Genomic DNA, 23,175 nt, shown 5'->3' on the forward strand with positions numbered 1-23,175 from the left:
CATATCAATGGCAAAAGATTTCTTTTAGAATTGTTCATCGTCTACTCTCTCTTTTGTTACGGGCTTAACAAAAATTTGGTTCAAAGAGTTGGACCTTCACCAGGTCAAAGACAAACGCTGCTTTGCTGGTACAAGCCCTTTGCTGGTACAAGCCCTTTGCTGGTACAAGCCCTCATGTAGCCTCGCCCCTGCTTGCCAGGGTTCTGATGTATTATTTTATTCAAGTCTCATGGATTATAGGGTTGATCATGGCATCATGCTCACAGAAACCCAAAAATTTTTCTTTTCTAGTTTGCTCTTGTGACTTTTCTCTCTTTGTTTTTCTTTTTCTTTATTCGGCATGCGGACTTTGCTCTCTTTTTCTTTCTTTCTTCCTTATTTACTCCCCCATTGCCCTCATAAAATTAGGTCGGTGTTATGGGGAAATAAAGAAATTTTCTGGGGTGTGAAGTTTTGGGTGGAAACAAAAAAAATTACAAATTTTTTGTTTCTCCCAAACAACCAAATCTTTATACTCCACTTTTCATCTTCTTCTTCCTTTCACCTGACACCACCATCTCCGACAAATTCCACCATCACCGGCGACTTCAACCATTTCCGGCGAGATCTTTTTTGTTCCTCTCCTTTTCCTTTTCTCTCACTCTCTCCTGCCACTCTCTTTCTCTCTTTTGTTTCTTTTTCTTCGCTCTCTATCTGCTATCTCTCTCTGTCTTCGGCGAAGGGAGGAGCCACTTCGCCGGAGCTCGTTTGGTTGTAAACCAGACAAGATCTGGTCTGAAGAAACCAGATCCCGTTTGGTTGCAAACCAGAAGAGCTCCGGCGAAGGGGCTCCTCCCTTCGCCGGAGACAAAGAGAGAGAGAGCAGATAGAGAGAGTCGGGATAGAGAAGAGAGAGAGCAGATAGAGAGAGTCAGGAGAGAGAAGAGAAAGAGTCAGGAGAGAGAAGAGTTAGGAGAGAGAGAGAGAGAGTCAGGAGAGAGCAGACAGAGAGAGAGTCAGGAGAGAGAAGAGAGAGAAAGAAAGGGGAGAGAGAAGATGTCAGTTGTCGCTGGCGACTTTCTTCCGGCAACTTAAACATGCGTTTGGTTTGAGTTTTTTTGGTTTTTCACCGTCTTCCCCGGAAATTTTTCTGCTTTTCCCGAAACGGTGGCCTAAAATTAAAGGGAGGGAGAAAAATTCACCTCCTTTCTTTTGTTACTACCAAAGATTTCCCCATTTCCCCCCTTGCTCTTCGTACGGAAGTTTGACACAAAGAGGGGATATCATTTGGGGTAGCTTACAATTTCCATCTGCGACTAGTTCAACAAAAAAAACTAAACACGTAATTATAATTACGATTCTCTCAACAACAACAAAACAAACTAAACACGTAATTATAATTAGAGAATAAACGTTAACCCGTTTTTCTCATGGTTAATCCATGGGTACAAACACTCACTGTTTCATCAGCTTAAGGGTGAATGAAAAAAAGTAAGCAAGAACCACATCAGTTCTCACCCTCGGTAGAGGTTGCAAACCCAGAAAACCAAACAGACAGCTCTGGAGCAGAAACACCAGACTAGTCCTCAAGATTGACTATTTTGCTGTTCATCCCTGCTCGAGCTTGATGAATTGCTTTGAACATTTGATGGAGGCCCAAGACCTAGTAGCAATGGAGGTTGAGTTTCCTTCTTCTCTCCAGAGTTCTTATCAGCTGCCCAAGCTCTCAGAGGAGGTTCAAAGTATCTGCTAGCTACATCTGGTGGGGGCGCTTCACCTGCTTCTTCTCCGGCCACAACAAGTAAACCCTTCTCTCGAAGCCGTGATGGTTCTTCATAGCAAGCATTCCATAGTGAATCCAACAACTGCCTTTCCTCCCGGGTGGCACCCAGATCTTCTGGTGTCATCGCACTGATACCTCTTACTCTCTCTTCTAAAATTTGCTTCAGATTCACATCATCTTTAAACAAACTACCTCCACTGGCCCCTCCTTTATCATCTCGAGCAAGTTCAAGGAGGCCTCTGAGTGAAGCTTCACGTACATCTGCATCATCACTGGATGCCAAAAGGTGCATCATCAAACGAGGAAAACCTAGTTCTGCAATCACGCCGCAGTCTGATCTGTTTTCCTGAAGCAGGTACTCAACCAAGTAGAGGGCTTTCCTGTTGATGATTCACTCGTATTAGCACAAATTTCATCACCCGAATTGACAATAATACGGTTATCTCATAAAGCAACAAAGGAAACAGGAAAAAAATTTAAACGATCTATTTTGCAATTTCACATGTCCAAGCAAGAGGTAGTTGAGGGAACAATGACCAGGGAGCACCAAGAAATGTGTATACATATGTATAGGGTATAGCACCTTTGAAATCTCACACTCTCTGAACTTAATGCATCCCTTAGTGCTGCATAACCATTCGCTAGCCTGAAAGCAGTCGTACCAGGTTTGTTGTTTCGAATCAAAGCTGAAAGCATACCAATGCAACACATTAACAAATATTTATATAAAATTCTTAACGTGCTAGTCTTAATAGGGCAGTAAGAAAGAAATAGCACAAAAGAATACTTACAGGAGATGGCACCAAGAGCTTTGGTCCTAACAGTTACATCAGAATCCGACACGAAGTTAGAGAGTAGATGTTCAAGGCCATTTGCTTCCATTACAAGCTGCTGACTCCTGGGATTGTTCTGAACTATAGTGGTCACAACCTCAGCAGCCTTTGCTCTTATCCCAGCATGTGTGTTCTTTAAATAGTCCAGCAGAGGGACTAGACCACCTATTGAATGAAGATCTGCCACATTACCACAACATACCAATTGACTACAATAAATATTTTAGTGTGAGTTAACAAACTCAATGTCACTCATAATCTCTATCGACTATCATGATAGAATTCATAATCTCAGCTAACTGGAGAATCGGAAATTAACCAAAAATTGTTTACCAAAACAAAGTTTAGCTTAAAAAGAATTCACCCTGTCATTCGGGGTTCAGTTCCCTGTGTAAGTTCTGAAAGGGTTTTCACAAAATAAGGCTTGCACAATACATAACGTGTGCACATAAATTGAACAAGTTTGCATTGATTACATAGTTTGTCGTCTGTTTAACCAAGGACATTAGGAAATTGGGTCTTCGACAATCCAAAACGATGTATCACTAGAGGGTCTTTCTACTATGTGCTTTCTTCTTTCCACTTTTAACAAGTCAAAGTTCAACTCACCCCACTGATTATACGTATCCCGAAATTTCAAACTTAAAAAAAGAAAAGAATTTATATCTTATCATATGCGCTAAGGTCAAATGATTGGATAATCCTATATCAAATATGCAACTCCCAAATAAGAGAAAAGAGCATGGGAGAAACAAAAGCGATTCAAATTTCAAAATGTGTACATAACAACTAGAGCAAGGTTCCAGGAACAATTTAGAGCTAAATTTCAGACAAAAGAAAGCACAAGAACAAGAACGGGAATGAACTTACCATTAGCCATGTCAATGGACTCAACATGCTCTTGTAATTCATCTAACATATCTGCCAAAAACAACATATATGGAAGAAATTAAGTTACAAGTTCATTACAAGAACAAGGGAAAAAAAAAATATATAATGATGGTAATATATACCTTCAATATCAGCTGAAGTAACACCTTGATCCTTCAATATATTCTCAGGAGTTTTCATGACAATAGTTATCTCTTTCATTCTCTTTATCACATCCACTGTCTGAGATTGCATTGCTTCCATAAACCATTTCTTATCTTCCTCACTAACCCAATCCAAACCAACAACAATTAATTAACTTTAATCAAGACATTCCAAAACCCTAATTCACAAATACCTAATTCAGGAATACCTAGCTATCCATACTAAAGAAATACGATATCGATCATATTTTGAGTTTTATAGAGAGAAGTTTACCTCAAATTTCGAGAGGGACGAGTACCGTCACTATGAGCAAGACTCCATTTGAGTATCCCTTCCAAATTTGATCCATCTTTCGCCATATCTTCCAACCAAAAATCACAACAAACTCTTTTCAGTTCTTAACTGCTTGAAAATCTCTTCTTAATCTCCAAGAATAACCAGAGAAGATTACTTATAAGAATAGACTTTCTTTTCTTCAAATCCCGACCGACTCCTCTCCTTCACTCTTCCAGAAACTTCTGGAGGGTTCGAGTATTTACAAGTCTAAAACCTAGTAAGTAATCGCCGGTCATATTTTTATATTATTCTAATTTGGCCCCCAATCTGACACCAACTGAAGATTTGGCCCCCATAGTTGTATAGCTTCCAATTTGGGCTCCAAGACCATGATAGTCTTAGGTTGTGTTTGTTTTTTCTTTGTGAGTCTGAATCTGAACTACTGAATCTGAATTGGCTGAACTGAAATGGCTGAATCTGAAAAATCTGAATTATTTTCCAAGTAAGATGTTTGTTTATCATATCTGAATAGTTAAATCTGAATTATAGGTTTGACATATATACCCTCATGTATCTCTTTTAAAAAAACCCTAATTTCTTCTTACCTTTCTCATTTTCTTCCTGCTCACTCTCTCTCCTTCCCTTTCTCTCTCTACACAGCAGATCACAAAACCTAAATAATGAACACATAACCAACCCTAAACCCATCTCTCAAATACGATCAAAATTTGGTCTGACTATGTTCTATTAAGGATTTAGATATGTATATGTAGCAAAACCAGCCCACACTCCCTAGGGATCCATTAAAGCTTTTCATCCATGACCTATATCTCTGGTTGATTGAAAAATCCTAGGGATCCAAGAAAACCCTCACAGATCCGACGAGTTTTCACTTACTTTTCTACAGTGGCTTTCGTGGGGTTTCTTGTGGTTGTCTTCGTGGTGTTTTTCATGACGGCGTCGTGGTGGTGGTAGTGGTTTTCGGTGGTGGTATATAGTAGTGAGCTGTGGTGGTGGTGGACTTTGGTGGTGGTGGATTGTGGTGGTGGATTGTGGTGGTGGTGGTAGTGGTGGTGGTGGTGTTGGTCTGTGGTGGTGGTAGTGGTGGTGGTTTTGTTTTGGTGGTGGTGGTGGTTTGTTTTGGTGGTGGTAGTGGTGGTGGAGAAAAAAGATTGTTCTAAATATATGGGCATATATGACATTTTACATATTTCAGAATTTATGTCTTCATTTCAGACTTGTTTTAAAGTCTGAATAAAATGGGCTCTAATTCAACCAATTCAGACAAATGCACGATTCAGCTTAATTTTCAGATTTCACTAATGAAAAAAAACAAACATCTGAAATCTGAATTGGAACCCAATTCAGATTTCAGATCTGAAAAGTTTAAAAAACAAACACAACCTTACACAAACTTGGCAATGATTATTTTCTTGAGTTAATTCCGCCCCCTACTTTGTGACCAACTTCCTTGATGGCCCCCAAATTTCTGTAAATTCAAATATGGGCTCCTATTTTCATGTAAATGCCATAATTACCCCTCTCATTTATATAATTTTAAAATAAATTTAGTTAGGAAATATCTCTCTCCACCTCACATCCCTCTCCACCACACATGTCTCTCCACCTTATCTCTCTCTCCACCTCACCTATTTCTTCTCCGACGAAGGTCGCCGGCCGGAAAAATTTTCGGTCGGTGACCTTCAACATAAAAGAAAAACTTTTTTTTAACTCTCCTCTTTCTCTCTCTCTAAAAAAATATCCTCCCTTCAAGGTCTGGTTTTTCCGGCGAAGGGGAACCCCTTCGCCAGAATATTTAGAGAGAGAGAAGGGAGGATTTTCTTTTCTTTTTTTTTCTTTTTTTGGTAAGAGAGAGAGAGAAAGAGGAGAGTTTAAACAAAATAGTTTTTTCTTTTTTTATGATGAAGGTTGCCGGCTGGAAAATTGTCCGGTCGGCGACCTCCGTCGGAGATGAAAGAGGTGAGGTGGAGAGAGACATGTGTGGTGGAGAGGGATGTGAGGTGGAAGTGAGGTGGAGAGAGATATTTTCTAACTAAATTTATTTTCAAAATATATTAATGGGAGGGGTAGTTATGACATTTCCATGAAAGTAGGGGCCATATTTGAATTTACAGAAATTTGGGGCCATAAAGGAAGCTGGTCACAAAGTAGGGGGCCATATAGGAATTAACTCTATGATGCAGGCGCATGACATGTGGGCCCACGTCCACGCGTGCCCACATCCTATTCGGCCATAATAGTAGTTTTAATTAGTATAGGATTAGGAAGTTACTTTAATTTGATATTTCTTTATTTTGAAGTTTCTATGTTTTGAGTATTTTATTATTTTAGGAATCCTAGTTTGAGTCTATCTAGGAAAGTCTATTATCCTATAAAAGGAGGTCTAGTCTATTTTGTTATTCAGATTGAAGAGAAAAACCATTGAAGTTAATTAAGTTTTAGTTTATTTATCGTTTTCTTTACAGTTCTTCGTTTATTTTATTGTTCTTATTTTAATTCCGCTGCGTCTACATCAAGTGGTATTCAAAGCCATCAAAATTCTGGATTTTTTTTTTACAAAAAAAAATATATATATATATATATCTATGGATACATCTCCTCTTGAATGTTGGAAATTTTTTCCACGTTTATCTTGGGATCCTATTCGAGATACAACTCAATTTTATATTGATCGAGAAGATGAAAGAAAAATTCATCAAATTTCTAAAATTCCACTCTTCGAAGGTCAATTTCATATAAATTTCTGGATTCAACAAATGGAAGATTGGTTCAGAAATCAAGACGTTCCCGACGAAGATAAGGTTTTTTTGGTTGAGCAACATATGTCCGAAAGAATCTATGAACAATATAATGCCCTGCAATGGAGACTTATTGATCAAGGAAAATCGATCATTGATGATTGGGATACATTGAAAAGTATTTTCAGGTATGGTTTTCTTCCTCTCGATGAATGTTTGTCATGTGTAGAAACAAAAATTGAATTGAGAAGACAGTTCTCCGAAGTTACTTTAATCACTAAGATCGATGATATTGAAGGAGAGGTTCTTGATAAAAAAAATCATAGTTTTTCAATAATGGAGGAAGAAAAATTTGATGAGACGGATAAGGAAGAAGAGATCCAATTGGATAACACAATCTCCGACAATTTATTTGATCCGTATATTGTATCTCCAATCAGAGAATACAATCATGTGGGTTCCTTTACCCCGACCAATTTGATTGATCTGTATAATTCTGGAGGTGCAATTGAAGCGTTGACCGACACTAATAATTCTTTAGGTTGTACCGTAAAAGTTAAAGGGCGGTGTTGTGGTAGCTTTGGAGCTTATTCAAAAACACAACCTAAATCTTATTGTGTAGACGGAACCGAAGAAAGATTTGATTATTATGGTCCAAACGTCGTTATGAGTGTTCCAATTCTTATTAAACGAGGAGAGGCAGGAATCGTGATGGCTTGGGAGATGAATTTCAAGGCACAAAAGAGAAAGCTGGGCTTGCTAGATGACGATGATATTGATGATGACACAACTCCTTCAAAACAACAAAAAATTGGAGTAGAAAACAATGTGGAAGATGATGCTGTATATAGTAAGAGTCGAGACAACTCGGACAAGGCTTTCTACAAGGAGTTGGTCAAAGTCATAGAAGCATCAGATGTCATTTTGGAAGTTATTGATGTTAGGGATCCCTTTGGTACCCGTTGTGTTGATATGGAGAAGTTGGTATTGAAGGCGGGTCCCGAGAAACATCTCGTATTACTTCTCAACAAAATTGATCTTGTTCCTCGAGAGGCTGTCGAGAAATGGCTCAACTATCTTAGGGAAGAGTTACCTGCTGGTGCATTCAAATGCAGCACACAGGAACAGAAGTCGAATTATGGTTGGAAATCCAGCAAAGGTGGGAAGTCTAAGTCAAAACATGAAAAACCAGGCAATATTCTCCAAACCAGTGACTGTCTGGGAGCTGAAACTCTTCTAAAGTTGCTAAAGAATTACTCAAGAAGTCATGAGATTAAAAAGTCCATTACAGTCGGTGTGATTGGGCTTCCTAACGTTGGTAAGAGTAGTCTGATTAATAGTTTGAAGAGATGCCGGGTTGTCAGTGTTGGTGCTACCCCAGGATTAACACGATCACTACAAGAAGTTCAGTTAGATAAGAATGTCAAATTGTTGGATTGCCCTGGTGTTGTAATGCTCAAGTCTGAGAAAAACGATGCATCGGTAGTTCTTCGGAATTGCAAAAGAATTGAGAAATTAGAAGATCCCATTGCTCCAGTGAAAGAGATCCTCAAGCTTTGTCCTGCCAAGATGTTGGTTTCGCTTTACAAAATTCAAAGCTTTGAGTCAGTTGATGAGTTCCTTCAGATGGTGGCGACGGCTAGGGGTAAGCTTAAAAAGGGTGGTGCCGTGGATGTTGCAGCTGCCGCGAAGATAGTTCTCCATGATTGGAATGAGGGTAAAATTCCATACTATACAATGCCACCTACTAGAAATCAAGAAGAGAATTTTGAGGCAACAATTGTGACGGAACTCAGCAAACAATTCAATGTTGATGAAGTTTACATGGGTGAATCTTCATTCATTGGTAGTCTTGTATCCGTTGAAGATTTTAGCCGTGTTGAAGTTCCTCCAAGTTACCCTCTTACTTTCGACGAGAAGATGCTAGAGGGAGATGAACAACCCAAAGCAGGGACTCAAAGAGACGAACAACCAGAAGGAAGAAACAGAGACGGTGATGATGAACCAATGGAAAGTCAAGAAAAGGATCTAAATACAACCAAACCAAGAACCATTAACTTCAAACAATATGAAAAGCTATATGCATCAGAAGGTATGCTAAATCCGAGGTTAAGGAAGGCCGAAAAGAAGAAAAAGAAGAAAGCAAACAAATTAGCATCGGCAAATAAAATGGATGCAGACTACGATTTCAAGGTGGATTTCACTAAGAAATCAGTCAGCATGGACGAAGAAGACGATGATAATGAAGATGAACGTGGGACGACCGTTTTTGAGTGGCATATCGATGCTACATGCTTCAACATCGTTAACTTTTTGGGAATTGGTTATGCTTCTAATTTGGCCCTTGACGAGGAATCCTGTAAATTAGCTACAATTGCTCTTACTTCAGATTTGCTCGTATTACTTACCACTTTCTTGAAACGTATTAAGTGGTTGAGTCTACCGTGGGAAGATGGCGAGATGAACATTATTTATTCACTAAGGTTAATTTTGCGAGAATCATTGGCATATGAGTTTGGGTACGAGGTTGACGATTACTTGCACATTAGTATCCTTCCATTCTAGTGCAAACTTCGTTCGAAGTGGGAATTACGGATCGTCATGACAAAGTTCATCGTCTGCGGGTGCATCAACTTGTTTTCTTCATCGAAATCGGTTCAGGACGAACCTTCTGGGGAACAGGGTGCTGATGCAGGCGCATGACATGTGGGCCCACGTCCACGCGTTCCCACATCCTATTCGGCCATAATAGTAGTTTTAATTAGTATAGGATTAGGAAGTTACTTTAATTTGATATTTCTTTATTTTGAAGTTTCTATGTTTTGAGTATTTTATTATTTTAGGAATCCTAGTTTGAGTCTATCTAGGAAAGTCTATTATCCTATAAAAGGAGGTCTAGTCTATTTTGTTATTCAGATTGAAGAGAAAAACCATTGAAGTTAATTAAGTTTTAGTTTATTTATCGTTTTCTTTACAGTTCTTCGTTTATTTTATTGTTCTTATTTTAATTCCGCTGCGTCTACATCACTCTATCTTTCCCTTTACAGCCTTTTGTTTTAAGAAAGTTGCCTGCGTCCTTCATGTCTCCATAATCATCGAAACTGGTCGTCGGATGGGTCGATGTCAATGGTGGTCTGCCAACCTCTCTATCTACTAGAAATCCATAATGAGGTCCGAAGAAACTCCAATTTGGGTGAGGGAAGAAATTCTGATTTGGTTTGAGGTAAGAAACCTCAATTTTAAGGTTTATTTAAAACCATAATCGGGTAAACCACAATTTGGCTTTGTTAGAGAGAAAGACATAAAGGATGATAGAGGTGGTAATCAGAAGAAGGGAAAAATTGGAGGTTGTTGCCGATGTTTGATTGGTCGTTGTGTGCAACCAATTCTGACTAGTATGAAGAAAGAAAGGACAAAAGATAAATAATTCTAAAACAAAAAGTAAAAAAAAAAATAATAATAAAAATATGAGTGTTAAGTCTAACCGACAAAATCATGGTCTTGGAAGCTAGAAAAATGGATAAACATGTGAGCTAAATTTTCCAACTAGTCACAAATTGGGGACCAAATTGGACTTAGTGTCATCTCACCACAAAATTAAACCCATGAGATACATTGAACAATTTTGGCCCCTTAAAGATAGATGATCAACTAACCAAAATGACATCATAAGGTGAGCAGTTTCCAATATAGTTCCCCAAGCTATTTTTAATAAGATATTTTATGCCATGTATTAAATTTCAAGTTTGCTCTTTTCGTTAAATTTTGTATTTCGTCATAACAGAGGAAAGAGAATTAGACAAGTTTAATCTTGCCTGACTTATTTTGGGTAACTCGTCACATTGGTCATCACCATGTAAAAGAGTCACCCTTGAATTTCTTCTTCTACATTATCTATTCATTTTATCTATCTATCTTTCATTTTCTTAATATTCCTCATCGTTTATTCGTCATTTTCACAATACCATCTTCCCTACATCTCCTTTCTTATGGTGGAATGTGGTTGGGATTCATCCCTAACCCAATTTCCAACAAAAAAAGGAGATGAAAGAAAAATCGTAGTGCAGAAGAGGAAGTAAGATGGTGATGAAGATATGGTGGATAAGATAAAGGTAAGGTGGAGAAAATGAAGATATGATAGAGAAGATGAAGAGATGGTGTGGAAGAAGAATCAAAGGTAACTCTCCCTCTCATCGACGTGAATCCGACAATAATCCGCATAGATTAAGGTTGGCAATTTCTCTATATCTATTGTGACAATAAAAATTTGATAAAAAAAAAAGAAGCCAAACCTAGAACTCAAAATACATGTCATCAAAATGTGACTCAATGATAGTTTAGGGGGCATTTTGGAAGCTGGTTATTTTTAGATGGACATTTTAGTGACTTGGTCATTTTTAGAGGGGTAAAATGGAGTTACCCGAAATTAAAAGTCCCGAACTCCCATCCCCTCTTATCACCTCCCTCCATCTATAGTTTACTACACGATATAGCAAAATCTCAGCCAAAGCCACTCAATTCAGGGGAAAAGCTGGAACCAGATGAAAAATGGCAGCCTCATCTATATCTCTGCTTCACCCACCACCACCTATCGTCTCCATTATCAGACCCAAATTTCCCTTTTCTCCCAAACCCTGGAATCACCCATCTCTTCATCTGAATTCACCTCTAATTTCCTCACTAACCATTCTTAATTCAAACAGCACCATTTTTCATTCACACTCACCAGACAAAAATAAAGAAATATGGAGAATTTCAGCCACACCTGAAGAAGGAGGAGCTTTGATTACAAATGATCAAGTAGAAAGTATTCAACAGATAACTTCTTCCCCTGAAGACACTGGTGTATCTAATGTTATCTCTTTTCTTTTGTTCATTGCTTTTGTTGGTCTCTCTATTCTCACTATTGGGGTAAAAAATTAACAAGATTCTTCCAATTTCTCATAGTTTTTTTTTTTCTTTAATGAAGTTCTTGATGAGTAAATTAAGATGGGTTTTTGTTTTTTGGGTTAAACAGGTTGTGTATATAGCTGTGACAGATTTCTTGACAAAAAGGGAGAGGGAGAAGTTTGAGAAAGAAGAGTCGGAGAAGAAGAAAAAGAGAGGTGGGAAAAAGGGTGTTGTTAGATCCAGAACTGGACCCAGAGGATTTGGACAGAAGATTGATGAAGATGAGTTTGATGATTAATTTACATTTTGAGTTCTACCCAAAATCTGTTTTCTGTAATTCAGCATTTATGTTTGTTAATGTAGATTAATAGTACACTTGTGTTTTTTCTCTCATTTCTTTTCTTTCACATCTCTTGACTGTAAAACGATCGTTCAATTCAATTTGAATCATTAATCATCACGTATAAATCAAAAGTTTTTTTTTTGTTGAAAACATATAAATCAAAAGTTAATCAGTCTAAATTTGAATATTGAAATCTGCCATATTTAAGTTTAACAGATTTTTTTTTTTATTTTGTCACGAGTCATTGATACACACATGGAAAGCAGCATTGGTTTTCCTCTCTACCAGGCTCTGGCTAAAGGGTGGAAAAAAAAGTGTAAGATCAGACCCATTCTAGTGAGTCCCATGAGACTTGTGGACGCTTAAATATGACGGTGGGTAATAATACACAACCACTTGATTTTAGTGGGTGACATGGACATTAGAAGTTACTTGAAGTCCCTCCTCAGTTTGAGTATGGAATACGTATCCGTCCATTCTTTCATTACTCCGAAATGTAACTCCATCTATTTGAATGTATGTATTTAGATTGTTAGGCTAAATAGTCGAAGAAAATATCCATCTAACCTGCCGGAGCCATTGCAACCTCTGGATGCCCCCATTGCAACCTGTGGATGCCCTTGTCTGCCTAATTCTCAGTCTCCTACACCATATAGTTGGATACCGTGCTTAAAAAAGAACAGGCCCACAGTTGAATAATGGGCTTAAAAATGAATAGGCCATTATCAAAAACATTTTGATTTTTCGGGTTTCCTAATGAGGCTCCGAAGTGGTTTCTGTCTCTCTCACTAAACCCTAATCTTGAAGATTGAAAAATATAAATACCCAACCTTGTGTCCCTCAATCACATAACCTAGAACCAGAAATTAGCCTCTCAAACGTTTTAATCTCCTCTTTTTTTTTTGTCTCTGAATCTTCCATTTTTATTTTAAACATCTTTCTTTTATGAGTTGATTTATAGGTTAATTAGCATTAGCATATGTTGGGTTATAGAGAGAGAAAAGGCATTACATCCTTACTCTTGTGTATACCAACGATGCATACAGAGAAAGCCAGTCGATTTGAGAAGGGCCGGGAAACCAACCTTTCCCACCCTTTTTCCGATGGATTGGCAGCGGCCAGACAACCGTAGGGATGTGGTATCCACAGACAACGGGTTTAATTCAGTCCCGTTTTTGTCTACTAACTCCATCTCACATTTTTCTCTACACACAATTCTTTCTAGGGTTAATTTCATTTTGGCACCAATTTCTGACTAAAACTAGGAAATTTCGACTTTATGTTTTTTGAATATGAAAGTTTGGTTTGAAGCATCCATAGAAAAGAGAGTTTGAGTGAGAGATATAAAGATGATGATGTTGGTGGGTGAGGGCGTGAGGCCGTGAGAGGAAGTAGGGTGGAAAATAAAGTGATGAACAAATTTTAACTTTACAATTTACGCAATAATGAAAGAGGTCTAAACGACGACAATATAAAAGAGAGTCGAGTCTTAGGAGCGGAGTGTCCATCTGTTACAATATTTACTTATTACCTGGGCCAGTTTGGGATGGGACGGTTCACCCCTTTCCTAATTCCTGATAACTAATCAGTTGGGTATTTAATTACCGTTCTACGATCGGGTCGCAATTCAAAAAAAAGAGTTCATCCACCATACGCAATACAACTAATTAAATATTATAAAAGACGAGGTAGTTAAATTAATATACTGAGTATAAGATTGAAATTTGGGTGAAAAGATAAGAGAGTTAAATTTAATAATATAAGATTGAAGTTTCAATGGTCCAGATTAGAATTTTAGTGGTGGCTAAAGGTGAAAAACGAAGATCTTACGAGTTGAAGTTAAATATTCCTACGTCAGCAAGTTTAAATGTTTTGCCATAATCCAGAATATATATTTGGGTGACCCTCATTCATAATGGTTGAGTTTCTCAAAACATCATTAAGTAGTGTGTGAACTTGCCCTAACTTTGGATAGTGTAAACTCGAAACCGGACTGCCCTATTATGGTCAAACCCGAAAGACTTTACAAGCTTATGGATGTTGGGCGCTAGGATTTAAAAATTACTTACCTGAGGACCAATAACTTTAATGGACATAAAATTTCAGAGCTTGCTAACCCGACTTGATGAGGGAGTTAGCCCATAGTCACCGGACCCACCCTCGACTCTTACTCTTCGGATGAAGAGAGAGATTGAAAAAATTGTTAAGAGTCGCTAGCAATGACAGTCATACATACAAAAGCCGTGGTTGATAAATTAGGAGTCTAGTGTCAAACTTCAATCGTGACCTTTTTATACGAAAAATATTAGGTCTCATTTTTTTACAACAAAGTTATAAATAAAAAATCGAAAAATATAACTAGAGAAAAGACATTACATCACTGATAAAATATCCAAATTTTGATGTCTGAAGTTGATATATTTTTTTTTTGTTGAAATCAAATACATTAACTTAAAAGTCTATTACAATATCCAAAGTAAAAAGATTAACATAAACAGTAAACAAAGTAATACACCAAAATACAGAAATGAGGAATTGCGTAAAATAACTTCGTGTAGTGGATCTTCCTTTATTCTGTAGCTTAGATGTCTGGCAACTCTTCAAGATGATTACGTGAAAGTTGGTCTTGAGATTTCTTCCGATAGATTGAAAGATGTAACTAGTACCTGCCTTCCTGTAACATGTAAGATGGATTAAACAGACACCCGAAGTTCCAGATTGGAACAAGGGTGTCTGTAGGGTGGAGCCAAAGGATGGTTCCGGGGTATCCCGCCAGTATTCTCCGTATGCAGAGACCATATCCGTTCGAGTTCCACAAAGTAGAATTTGATCAGACACCTGGTAAATGGGATCGCCGTCATAGCCCGAGTATAAATACTCGGCTAATTCGACAAAAGATCGCACATGAGATGCGACGAGGGGTGGAAGTGAGCATGTTAAGGACCTTGGATAAGTAGTTAAATCTATGCTAAAAACAAAAGCGAAAGAATTCGAAAGAGATTGAGCTGAAGCGTAAGAGACAAAAGGTGGGCTACTAAGATGGACATACCTATGTGAATCGAAGTGTCTTCCGGGGTCGAAAGGTAAGTTAATGCTAATATTAAATCTCTTATAAGACATACGATACGAACTCATGATCCATAAGGTTAAGCGATGGATCCAAATAAACATGAAATGATTACATACTTTACAACCTTTCTTGGAGATGAAAAGTAAGATGATAGGAGTTGGATTAACTTTAGAGTAACATTCAGTTGAAATAGAAGAGAAATTGGAACTTATGATATGATCATCGATTAACCGGAGTGGGAAGAAAATCCCCCTCCGATGGTGGACTATATGCTTGTTAAACGACATCCAAGACTGAAATAAAAGCTAGGTACTAACTAATTAACCTAGAAACAAAGATAAAAAAAAGTCTAGATTACTTCCCTGTCTATGTCTAAGTTCGAGAAAACTTATGCTTCTGCTTTGTCGTTGACTCACCGTTGCCTTTGAAGACATGCAAGACTGCCGCGGTCGAGGAACCGAAACTGTCTTCTACTCGTTATTGCCCCTAATTGCTTCCTGGATTTGAGCTCCGGTAATTGATTTACTTAACTTTAGGGTTCCTATTAATATATGACAGATCTGTTGTTGAAGAAATTCGTTTGGATTTTGTTTTCTGATCTGATCTGGAATGATTTTGAGATTAGGTTTTCAGGTGGGAATAATAATGGAAAATAGAACTGTTAATGGTTGAAAATTGATGCTTCTTTTGCACATAGTAGTTGAGATTGAAAAACTGATTGATTCTTTAGGTTGATTTGAGATGGTTTGGAAAGTTTGAAGGCAAGATTTGTCTTTCGCACTCTGTTCTTGGTAGGATATGTTGAGATCTACTTTCTCTCTCTCGTCTGAAGTTGATATATGATTGACTAAACAATTTTTCTATAAAGTAGTATAAAACACATTTCTTATTCTTCCAAAAATTATAATTTCAAGAGAAAAAAACTAAAATCTTCGATAAATACTTAAATATCTAAAAAAAAATTCCATTGCATGAAAAAATTAGATAGGAATTTTAGGCTTTCCATGAAAAGAAAACAAACATAGGATAAAAGAGGCAATTTTTTTTTATAAAATTAGATAGAAATATTAGGTGTACGCTCAAGCTAAGTATCGAGGCCTCCGGTAGGAAACAAAAATTCATATCACAGTAGGTGGGGGGTAAAGTGAGGACAATATCGTTGTTAGGAGTTCACGGCATCGCTGCCTATCTGATGTTCGGGAGAATCGTATCTTCTCTCACACCGAGGGGTTTTGGTGGGCTCATGGAGTCTTCGGCAAAATCAAAACATTGTACATATGCGGGGTGGCAAAAAAACGAGAACCAATGCTGCTAAGACTTGAGGCGTCACATCAACTCAAAACATTATCAAATCGTGATGTAAAATCATCATTTTAAACCTTTCTTCCTTTCATTGGATATCCTGAAGACAAGAGTTACAAATATAAATCTTTTGAAATGAAGTGTACAAGAGAAAAAAATGAGATTGTTAACTATTAAATTTCATTAATATAATTATAATCTTAGAAGCTAAATTAGAAATTTGTACCCACAGTTTTAGTGGGGGCCAAATTACAATTTTACAGTGACAATGAACTTACGTGGAAAGTAATTGTTTAACTATATGACCCGCGATCATTTTCACACTAGAAATGCACCCATGATTTTTAAGAATGTAGCTCCTAATAATCACAATTCCCAACTATATTCGTTTTGTTTAGAACATAATTTACAAAGGTTCATTTCTAAGAGCATCCAATCGTTGGCACAAAAAAAATCACCTAAAAGGAATTTTCACCAAATTATTTGGTGTTTTCAAATTTTTAAATTCAAAGACAAAACACGAAAACTCCCACTAAATCACAGTTCATCATACTAAATTTCATTTTTACCGTTTTTAACATTCATTTTTTTTGTAATAAAATAAGATTACATAACATCTAATTGAAATTACACGACTTAAACTACAAATTAAAACTAATACGATATTTTACTAAAATTACGACATTTTACCAAAACTACAAAACGAAGCTAACACGACATTTTACTAAAACTACAACATTTTCCGAAAACTACAAACTAAAACTAATTCGTTAATACGGGAGTAAATCATCATAATACTTCGATTATGTGTTATTAAAGGTATAAATAAAAATATTTAAGGTAGTTTCTTTTTTGAATATTTTAGTAAAATGTTTAATTTTCAGTTTTATTATAATTTAATTAAGTAATTAATAATTTTATGGGACCAAACACCCAAAAAAGAGAAATACTAAAAGGGTTAAAAGAAAGAAAACACACCCAAGAAAAGGACTAAAACAAAAAAAAAATATATAGAAAACAGAGGATCCAACCAAAAAGGATTTAACCCATAGCCCACCATCCCACCATTTTGGTAGGATGGAACAGTGTGCCGTTGGGATGCTCTGACGATTGCAATACATTTTGTAATTTAATTGACAATCTATTATATTAAAACAGGTCAGTCGGTTATTCAGGAGATAAGTCTGACCGTCCATTTTATTTTAGAGATTTAGTTGGGAACACATCCGACGGATGATATAATTTTTTTTTATGTAAATAGACTACAAAAAGAAGGATATCTATGTAAATCAACTAAAATTAGTTAGAGTAACTACTACCCATATATTTCTCTATTTTTTTTTCTGTTGAGTAGAAAAACGTGGGAGGATGAGAAATTAGTGGGGAGAAAATTTCTCTTTCACTGTAAGGAAAAAACAATCCCTCACATCTTTTTATTAAATGTAATTCTCTTTTTTTAAATGTACAATGAAATATTATTTTTCTTTTTTAAATGTAATTCTCTTTTATTAAATGTAAATAGCTTAGTATTTGATTGCTCCTCTTGGTTGTTTAATATATAATTATAATTATTATTTTCTCTAAATGTAAAATGGCTATTCAACTGTTACAATATTCTTAACACGACGGCGCAGCCAAAAGGAATCTACCGCGTCCGTAGGACGCGGTGGGAACCTAGTCCCAATAGAAAGAGAACTACAAACTCACCAACAGCGCAACACCCTTTGAGAAATAAAATTTCCCTTTGAGAAATAGAATTTCCCTTGGAATGTGATTCCCATGCACCAAACACCATCACAAAATGGGGTAATCATTTCGAGAGATTTTCTTCCCATGGCCAAAGGAGTCCTAGAGACTTGAACTAAAATGAAACACAAAAATATTTCTATCTAACATATAAGAATTATTTAACAGATAATATAACAATTTTGACAACCCAATATAAGAAATTTGAAATTCCAATGAAACACAAAAATAGTTCAATTCAAAATCGTATAAATCGGTGGTTCTCTATAAACACTGCAAAAATATCATGTCTTGGATGGAGCAGACCAGATGCTCAGGAGAATTAACCCATTGCTTCAAATATTAGTTAGCCAAAAATTTCACCTGCAAATTCCAAATTACAGGTTATAAACAACTAGAACAATAAATTCCTATGCCCGAATCATTTTTCTCCATATCATTCAAAGTTTTCTCAATCAAACAAACGCAAAACAAAGAAAATTTTAGTAAGGAACACGAGTGCCAACCCGTTTGAACTAGCTCATTAGAAGTGCATCAGGCTGTATACTAGAATCCATGAAAGCTGCAAACGAAATAACGAGTAAAAAGAAACGTCAAAAATAAGAAACATTAACTTACCAAAGACAGTTGTAATTGAGAATTAAAATGAAGTACAAACCAGAAAGAGGGTTATGGAAGCAAAGAGTCCCTCTTGCAAAAGAGCACCATGGCCCCCAAAATCTTCTTCATCGATCTTTAGAATTACTGCATAATACCCATAGATGATCCCAGAAGATAGCACAAGGAACCTGAAACCAATATCGTGTTTCATTTAGATTTCCCAATTAATCTATTAAATATATGCACTTGAAATATTAATATTTAATAAAAATGTGTTCCATAAATCTTTGTACTTAATAATGATGTATAATAAGCTAAGTAAGAAATTTCATGTGATAATTGGTTTACCTTTTTCACCTATAATCATAATGTTCGAAACGCGAAGCAGATGATCTAGGTCATACACAAAAAATTTCGTTCATTCCCATTTTTAGGACATAGAATATCCAAAGAAACACATTAAAATGAGATAACAAGAAAAGGGCCATGAATCCGTGGTCAAGACTCCAAATAAAGTTTCCCAGGGAGTTACGGCATTAGGTTCACTGATCGTATAGTCAGTTTGTCCTCTCTAGGCCTGGATAGTCCTCCCAGTCAGTAATGGTCCACATTCAACAAATACATCCATCACCCACGATTCCATACAAGGACGTAATTCAGCAAGCAGATGGTGGGAAATGAACAGTCCATGTTCAACAAAAAACAGTTAGTGAAATACAGCTTACAGTAGTTAGGAGGGTGCTTCATCATCCAAGATTAGAAGTTAATAGTCTAGACTCTAGAGAATTCTCCAACATGAATTAAAGTTCTTACCGAAAACCTAGAGGCTTCACTTTCAGTCAGTTAATAATACAGCTAACAATCTGATTACAATTGACTTAAGAGCACTAAGATAATCATGTACTGAGTATAAAAAGGAAAAAATAATGAGTTCCTATTTTGCTATTCGACTAAACTAGATTTCCCAGGCCCATCCCATATGGTTCATGAATTCATAGCCTGGAGATTACTTTTTCTATTTTGATGAATAAGAAACTTCATAGCGAACTTGGGCACACCGACATTTCTAAAAACAATGTTTTAATATGATTATATGATAGCATTCGTAAACTACAAACTTGACGGTACTGAATTATTAACCCAATCTTATCATTTGACTGGGCTTTCATAATAGAACTCTTCAGTAGCAGGACAACATCTTCTATATCTTTTTACTCTAAAGATCTGACCTTTGAACAGCCAACTAGCACTTAGGGAGATCATTAATCTACTTCAACCCACTCAACTCTGACTTCAGTGAGAAGAGTTGGAATCCTGTTTAGATGAGAACCCTAGAACAATGTGTGTGTATGTAACATAGAAGATTTTTACGCTTCCTATGTTGCACCAACATCTACTCAACAAACCAATAGCATTCAATTAAACTCACACGGGTATTAAGATGCTTGAATCGACAATCGACTCAATTCCGGCAAAATAAAAAATTTGTTCACACCCTAAAAACTAAACAAAATCGACTATCTCCTAAAGAAAGTACAAGGACATAGTTAGGCGCCTCTACCCGACATTTCAAAGCTTTCAAAACACAAATACAAAATGCAAGCAGTCCAGCAGTAGCAAATACAATACCAAAAGGTACGACGAATAAAAGTCGACTAATTCATGGGCAAGTAGAAAAAATCATATTTGAATGACAATTACTTCAAGAAAAAAGAAAAGGGTATTACTTACACAACTATCCATATAGCACCAACCAAAGGAACAGCACCCCAAATTAACCCGCAAATTAGACCTAGAAATTGCCTAACCCAGTGCAATAAATCTCCTAATTGGTCCTGCATAATAACAAATCAACAATCAATAATTCAGCTACATTTAGGTCATATGTATGGGTAAAGAACAGTTATCATATACCTAATCTGACTTAAAATGATCATGGCAACAACAATTCGACATGTTTTTCGCCCAAAAGTTTACAAAACTTAATTTACTTAAGATCGAATACCATAAACAAAAACAGAAAATATTTGAGGATTAAACAATGTCGTTACCTTCTCCCAAGAAGCTTCCGGATCTAAATATTTAGCAAAATTGAATGGGAAAATGTGACCATTCTGTTGATGATGATGATGAAGGTTAGGTTTTACTGATTTCCCTTCTTTCATGCTCGAAATTAAGTAACACTTGTGAAGAATTACTCGAGCGAGATTGAGGTTCGAGCTAACTAGGGTTTAGAAGTAGAGTGAGAAATATTCAAAATTCTCCCCCTATTTAGAAAAACTAGGGTTAATTCCGTTTCGGCCCCTAATTTGTAACTAACTGGCCGATGTGGCCCCATAAGTATCCGGTTTTCCTGTTTGGCCCCCAGTTGTGTCTGGGAGTTCGAATTGGCCCCAAAGTTTGTACAGTTACCATCTTATCCTTATGATATTTTTGTAATTAAAATTTTTCTTATCCGACTCGTACTTTTTTCCTCTCTACCTCATTCTCTTTCCTCCACCTCATCCTTATCTTTCCTCCACCTCACCTTCTTCTATCCAAGACGGTCGCCAGAAAAATGTAGTCGCTCGACAACTTTTTTCAAGTGACTTTTTTTCTAGAATCTCACAAGATGAATCGTCATGTCATCCCTTTGATATTCTGGTAATTAAAAATCATACTCAAAATTATATTTCAAAATGTATTCCACAAAATATAATCATAATAATAAAATACTAATAATTATTATTAATATAATCACATTCTTCAAAAGAACATTGGGAAACAAACAACAAAAAGGGTTTGATGGAAGTTAAATTAAACTGCTTTCAGAAAAAGAAAATTAGAAACGAAAAAAGTTTAACCAATTATGATCTAAGGATGAATGTCAGAATATATTATACACACCATAATTATGTATTCCCTGGAAAGAATCAAACTACGCACGTCAAATAACAAGCAAAAAGTAACAAGAACTTGTTCGGAAAGGTGCTTTGGAGATTCACTATGGTTGGTGTAAAGGGTAGAAATATTTTTTTGGGTTATTTTTCAAATAGCCCTAACTTTGTGACCAACTTCCTGCCTAGCCCCTACTTCATCAAAAATACCCAGATGGCTCCCTTTTTGAGTTACCGTTATAACTCCGTTAACTAGTCATCATCTCTCTCTCCTTCATCTCATCACCTCTCTCTGCCACTTCTTCTTCTCGCCACCTCATCGTCTTCACCCGCAAAGGTCGCCGGCTGACCAATTTTCCGATCGACGACCTTCAAACCTTTAAAAAAATCTCTTCTTCTTCCTCTCTCATGTTTTCTCTCTCTTCTTGTTTCTCTCTCCTATTTTCTCTCTCTCTTCTTCTTTCTCTCTATCTTTCCCTCTATTCTCCCTGTTTTCTCTCTCTAAACTTCGGCGAAGTGGAGTCTTCACCAGAGGTCTGGTTTGCTGGTTCACCAGACCTCCGCGCGAAGAACCAGACCTTCGAAGGTCTGGTTTGCTGGTTCATCAGACCTCCGGCGAGGACTCCAGTTCGTCGGAGGTCGAGAGAGAGAAAACAAAGAGAAGGGAGGGAAAGAAAGAGAGAGAGAGAGCGAAAAAGAATAGGAGAGAGAAAGAAGAAGATAGAGAAAATAGGAGAGAGAGAGAGAGAGAGAGAGAGAGGAAGAACAAGAGATTTTTTTTAAGGTCGCCAGCCGACCAAAAGGGTCTGATGGAAGTTTAATTTAAACTGCTTTCAAAAAAATAAAATTAGAAATGAAAAAAAGTTTAACCAACTATGATCTTCGGATGAATGTGGGAATAAATGATACAAACCATAATTATGTATTCACCAGAAAGAAATTCGACTAGGCACCTCAAATAACAAGCAAAAAGTAAACTTGTTAGGAAAGGAGCTTGGGAGATTCAATATGACTAGTTTTGAGTGTAAAGGGTAGAAATATTTTTTTTTGTGTGTGGGTGTTATGGTGGGATTAGTTGGTGATTTCTTAGGTGGCCAGTTCATTGGGAAGTGAAGTATAATTGGGTTGGGGACATGTACCCTACCAACCCCTTATAGTTAAAAGCCCAACCCCTTATAGTATAGTATGATTTTGGTATTTGTAACTTGTCGACCTAAATAATAATTTTCAAATGTTTTGTGTTTTTTTACTTATTTTTTATATTATCTTGATCTATACAATTAAAAGCCCCACTAGAATCGTCCCTTCCTACACATAAGAGCAAGCCCAACGTTAAGAGATAGGACTCTCAAATATAAATTTGGCAGCTCTAGCCCTAGCCCACTCCAACCGGAGAGGCCATTGGGTAGAATCTACAAAATTGAACCATTTTCAATTGATATTGCCAGTTTGTCACTTTACAAAATTAATCCTGCTCCCTCGGATGGTCCATAATATCTGTAACAAAAAAGAGATAAAAACAAACAGTTGCAAAAAGTTATTAATACTGAAATGCTATAAAATTGATTTTCATCTAAGATTCGTCCCAAAACATTTAGGTTGGAGGAGATGAGATCAAACCATCTCAAAATTTGATCAATGTTACCAATTAAATATGGGAGATTTTAAAAGGCCTCCCCGTTT

General features: G+C 36.7%; 3 protein-coding genes and 1 pseudogene across 5 annotated transcripts; 2 read left to right on the forward strand and 2 right to left on the reverse strand.

The window, feature by feature from the left end:
- Positions 1-1,358: 1,358 nt before the first annotated feature.
- On the reverse strand, positions 1,359-4,238 carry FES1A (Fes1A). 2 transcript variants are annotated; one of them, XM_086647965.1, is made up of 6 exons: positions 3,904-4,238; positions 3,609-3,751; positions 3,466-3,516; positions 2,554-2,760; positions 2,346-2,448; positions 1,359-2,142 (listed from the first exon to the last, which is right to left on the reverse strand). In XM_086647965.1, exons 1-6 carry the CDS (start codon positions 3,987-3,989, stop codon positions 1,566-1,568), a joined length of 1,167 nt encoding a protein of 388 aa, XP_086504091.1. In that variant the 5' UTR covers positions 3,990-4,238; the 3' UTR covers positions 1,359-1,565. The 2 variants fall into 2 exon arrangements, with proteins under 2 accessions (XP_086504091.1, XP_086504083.1); XM_086647957.1 differs by having other exon boundaries at positions 2,554-2,775.
- A 2,763-nt stretch (positions 4,239-7,001) lies between these two features.
- LOC147564591 (guanine nucleotide-binding protein-like NSN1 pseudogene) lies at positions 7,002-10,464 on the forward strand (annotated as a pseudogene). The gene is made up of 2 exons (XR_015223533.1): positions 7,002-9,062; positions 10,450-10,464. The product of XR_015223533.1 is annotated as a guanine nucleotide-binding protein-like NSN1 pseudogene (transcript).
- Positions 10,465-11,136: 672 nt separating this feature from the next.
- On the forward strand, positions 11,137-12,023 carry LOC147564592 (uncharacterized). The gene is made up of 2 exons (XM_086647976.1): positions 11,137-11,576; positions 11,683-12,023. The coding sequence occupies exons 1-2, from the start codon at positions 11,214-11,216 to the stop codon at positions 11,851-11,853; spliced, it is 534 nt and encodes a 177-aa protein (XP_086504102.1). The 5' UTR covers positions 11,137-11,213; the 3' UTR covers positions 11,854-12,023.
- Positions 12,024-18,139: 6,116 nt separating this feature from the next.
- On the reverse strand, positions 18,140-20,897 carry LOC147564593 (uncharacterized). The gene is made up of 5 exons (XM_086647988.1): positions 20,668-20,897; positions 20,348-20,451; positions 18,675-18,804; positions 18,523-18,578; positions 18,140-18,379 (listed from the first exon to the last, which is right to left on the reverse strand). Exons 1-4 carry the CDS (start codon positions 20,779-20,781, stop codon positions 18,540-18,542), a joined length of 387 nt encoding a protein of 128 aa, XP_086504114.1. The 5' UTR covers positions 20,782-20,897; the 3' UTR covers positions 18,140-18,379; positions 18,523-18,539.
- Positions 20,898-23,175: the final 2,278 nt, after the last annotated feature.

This window comes from Eschscholzia californica, unplaced genomic scaffold (assembly GCF_041429995.1).
Source record: "Eschscholzia californica isolate CP2 unplaced genomic scaffold, dmEscCali1.0.p SCAF_1, whole genome shotgun sequence".
NCBI classification, from domain to species: Eukaryota; Viridiplantae; Streptophyta; class Magnoliopsida; order Ranunculales; family Papaveraceae; genus Eschscholzia; species Eschscholzia californica.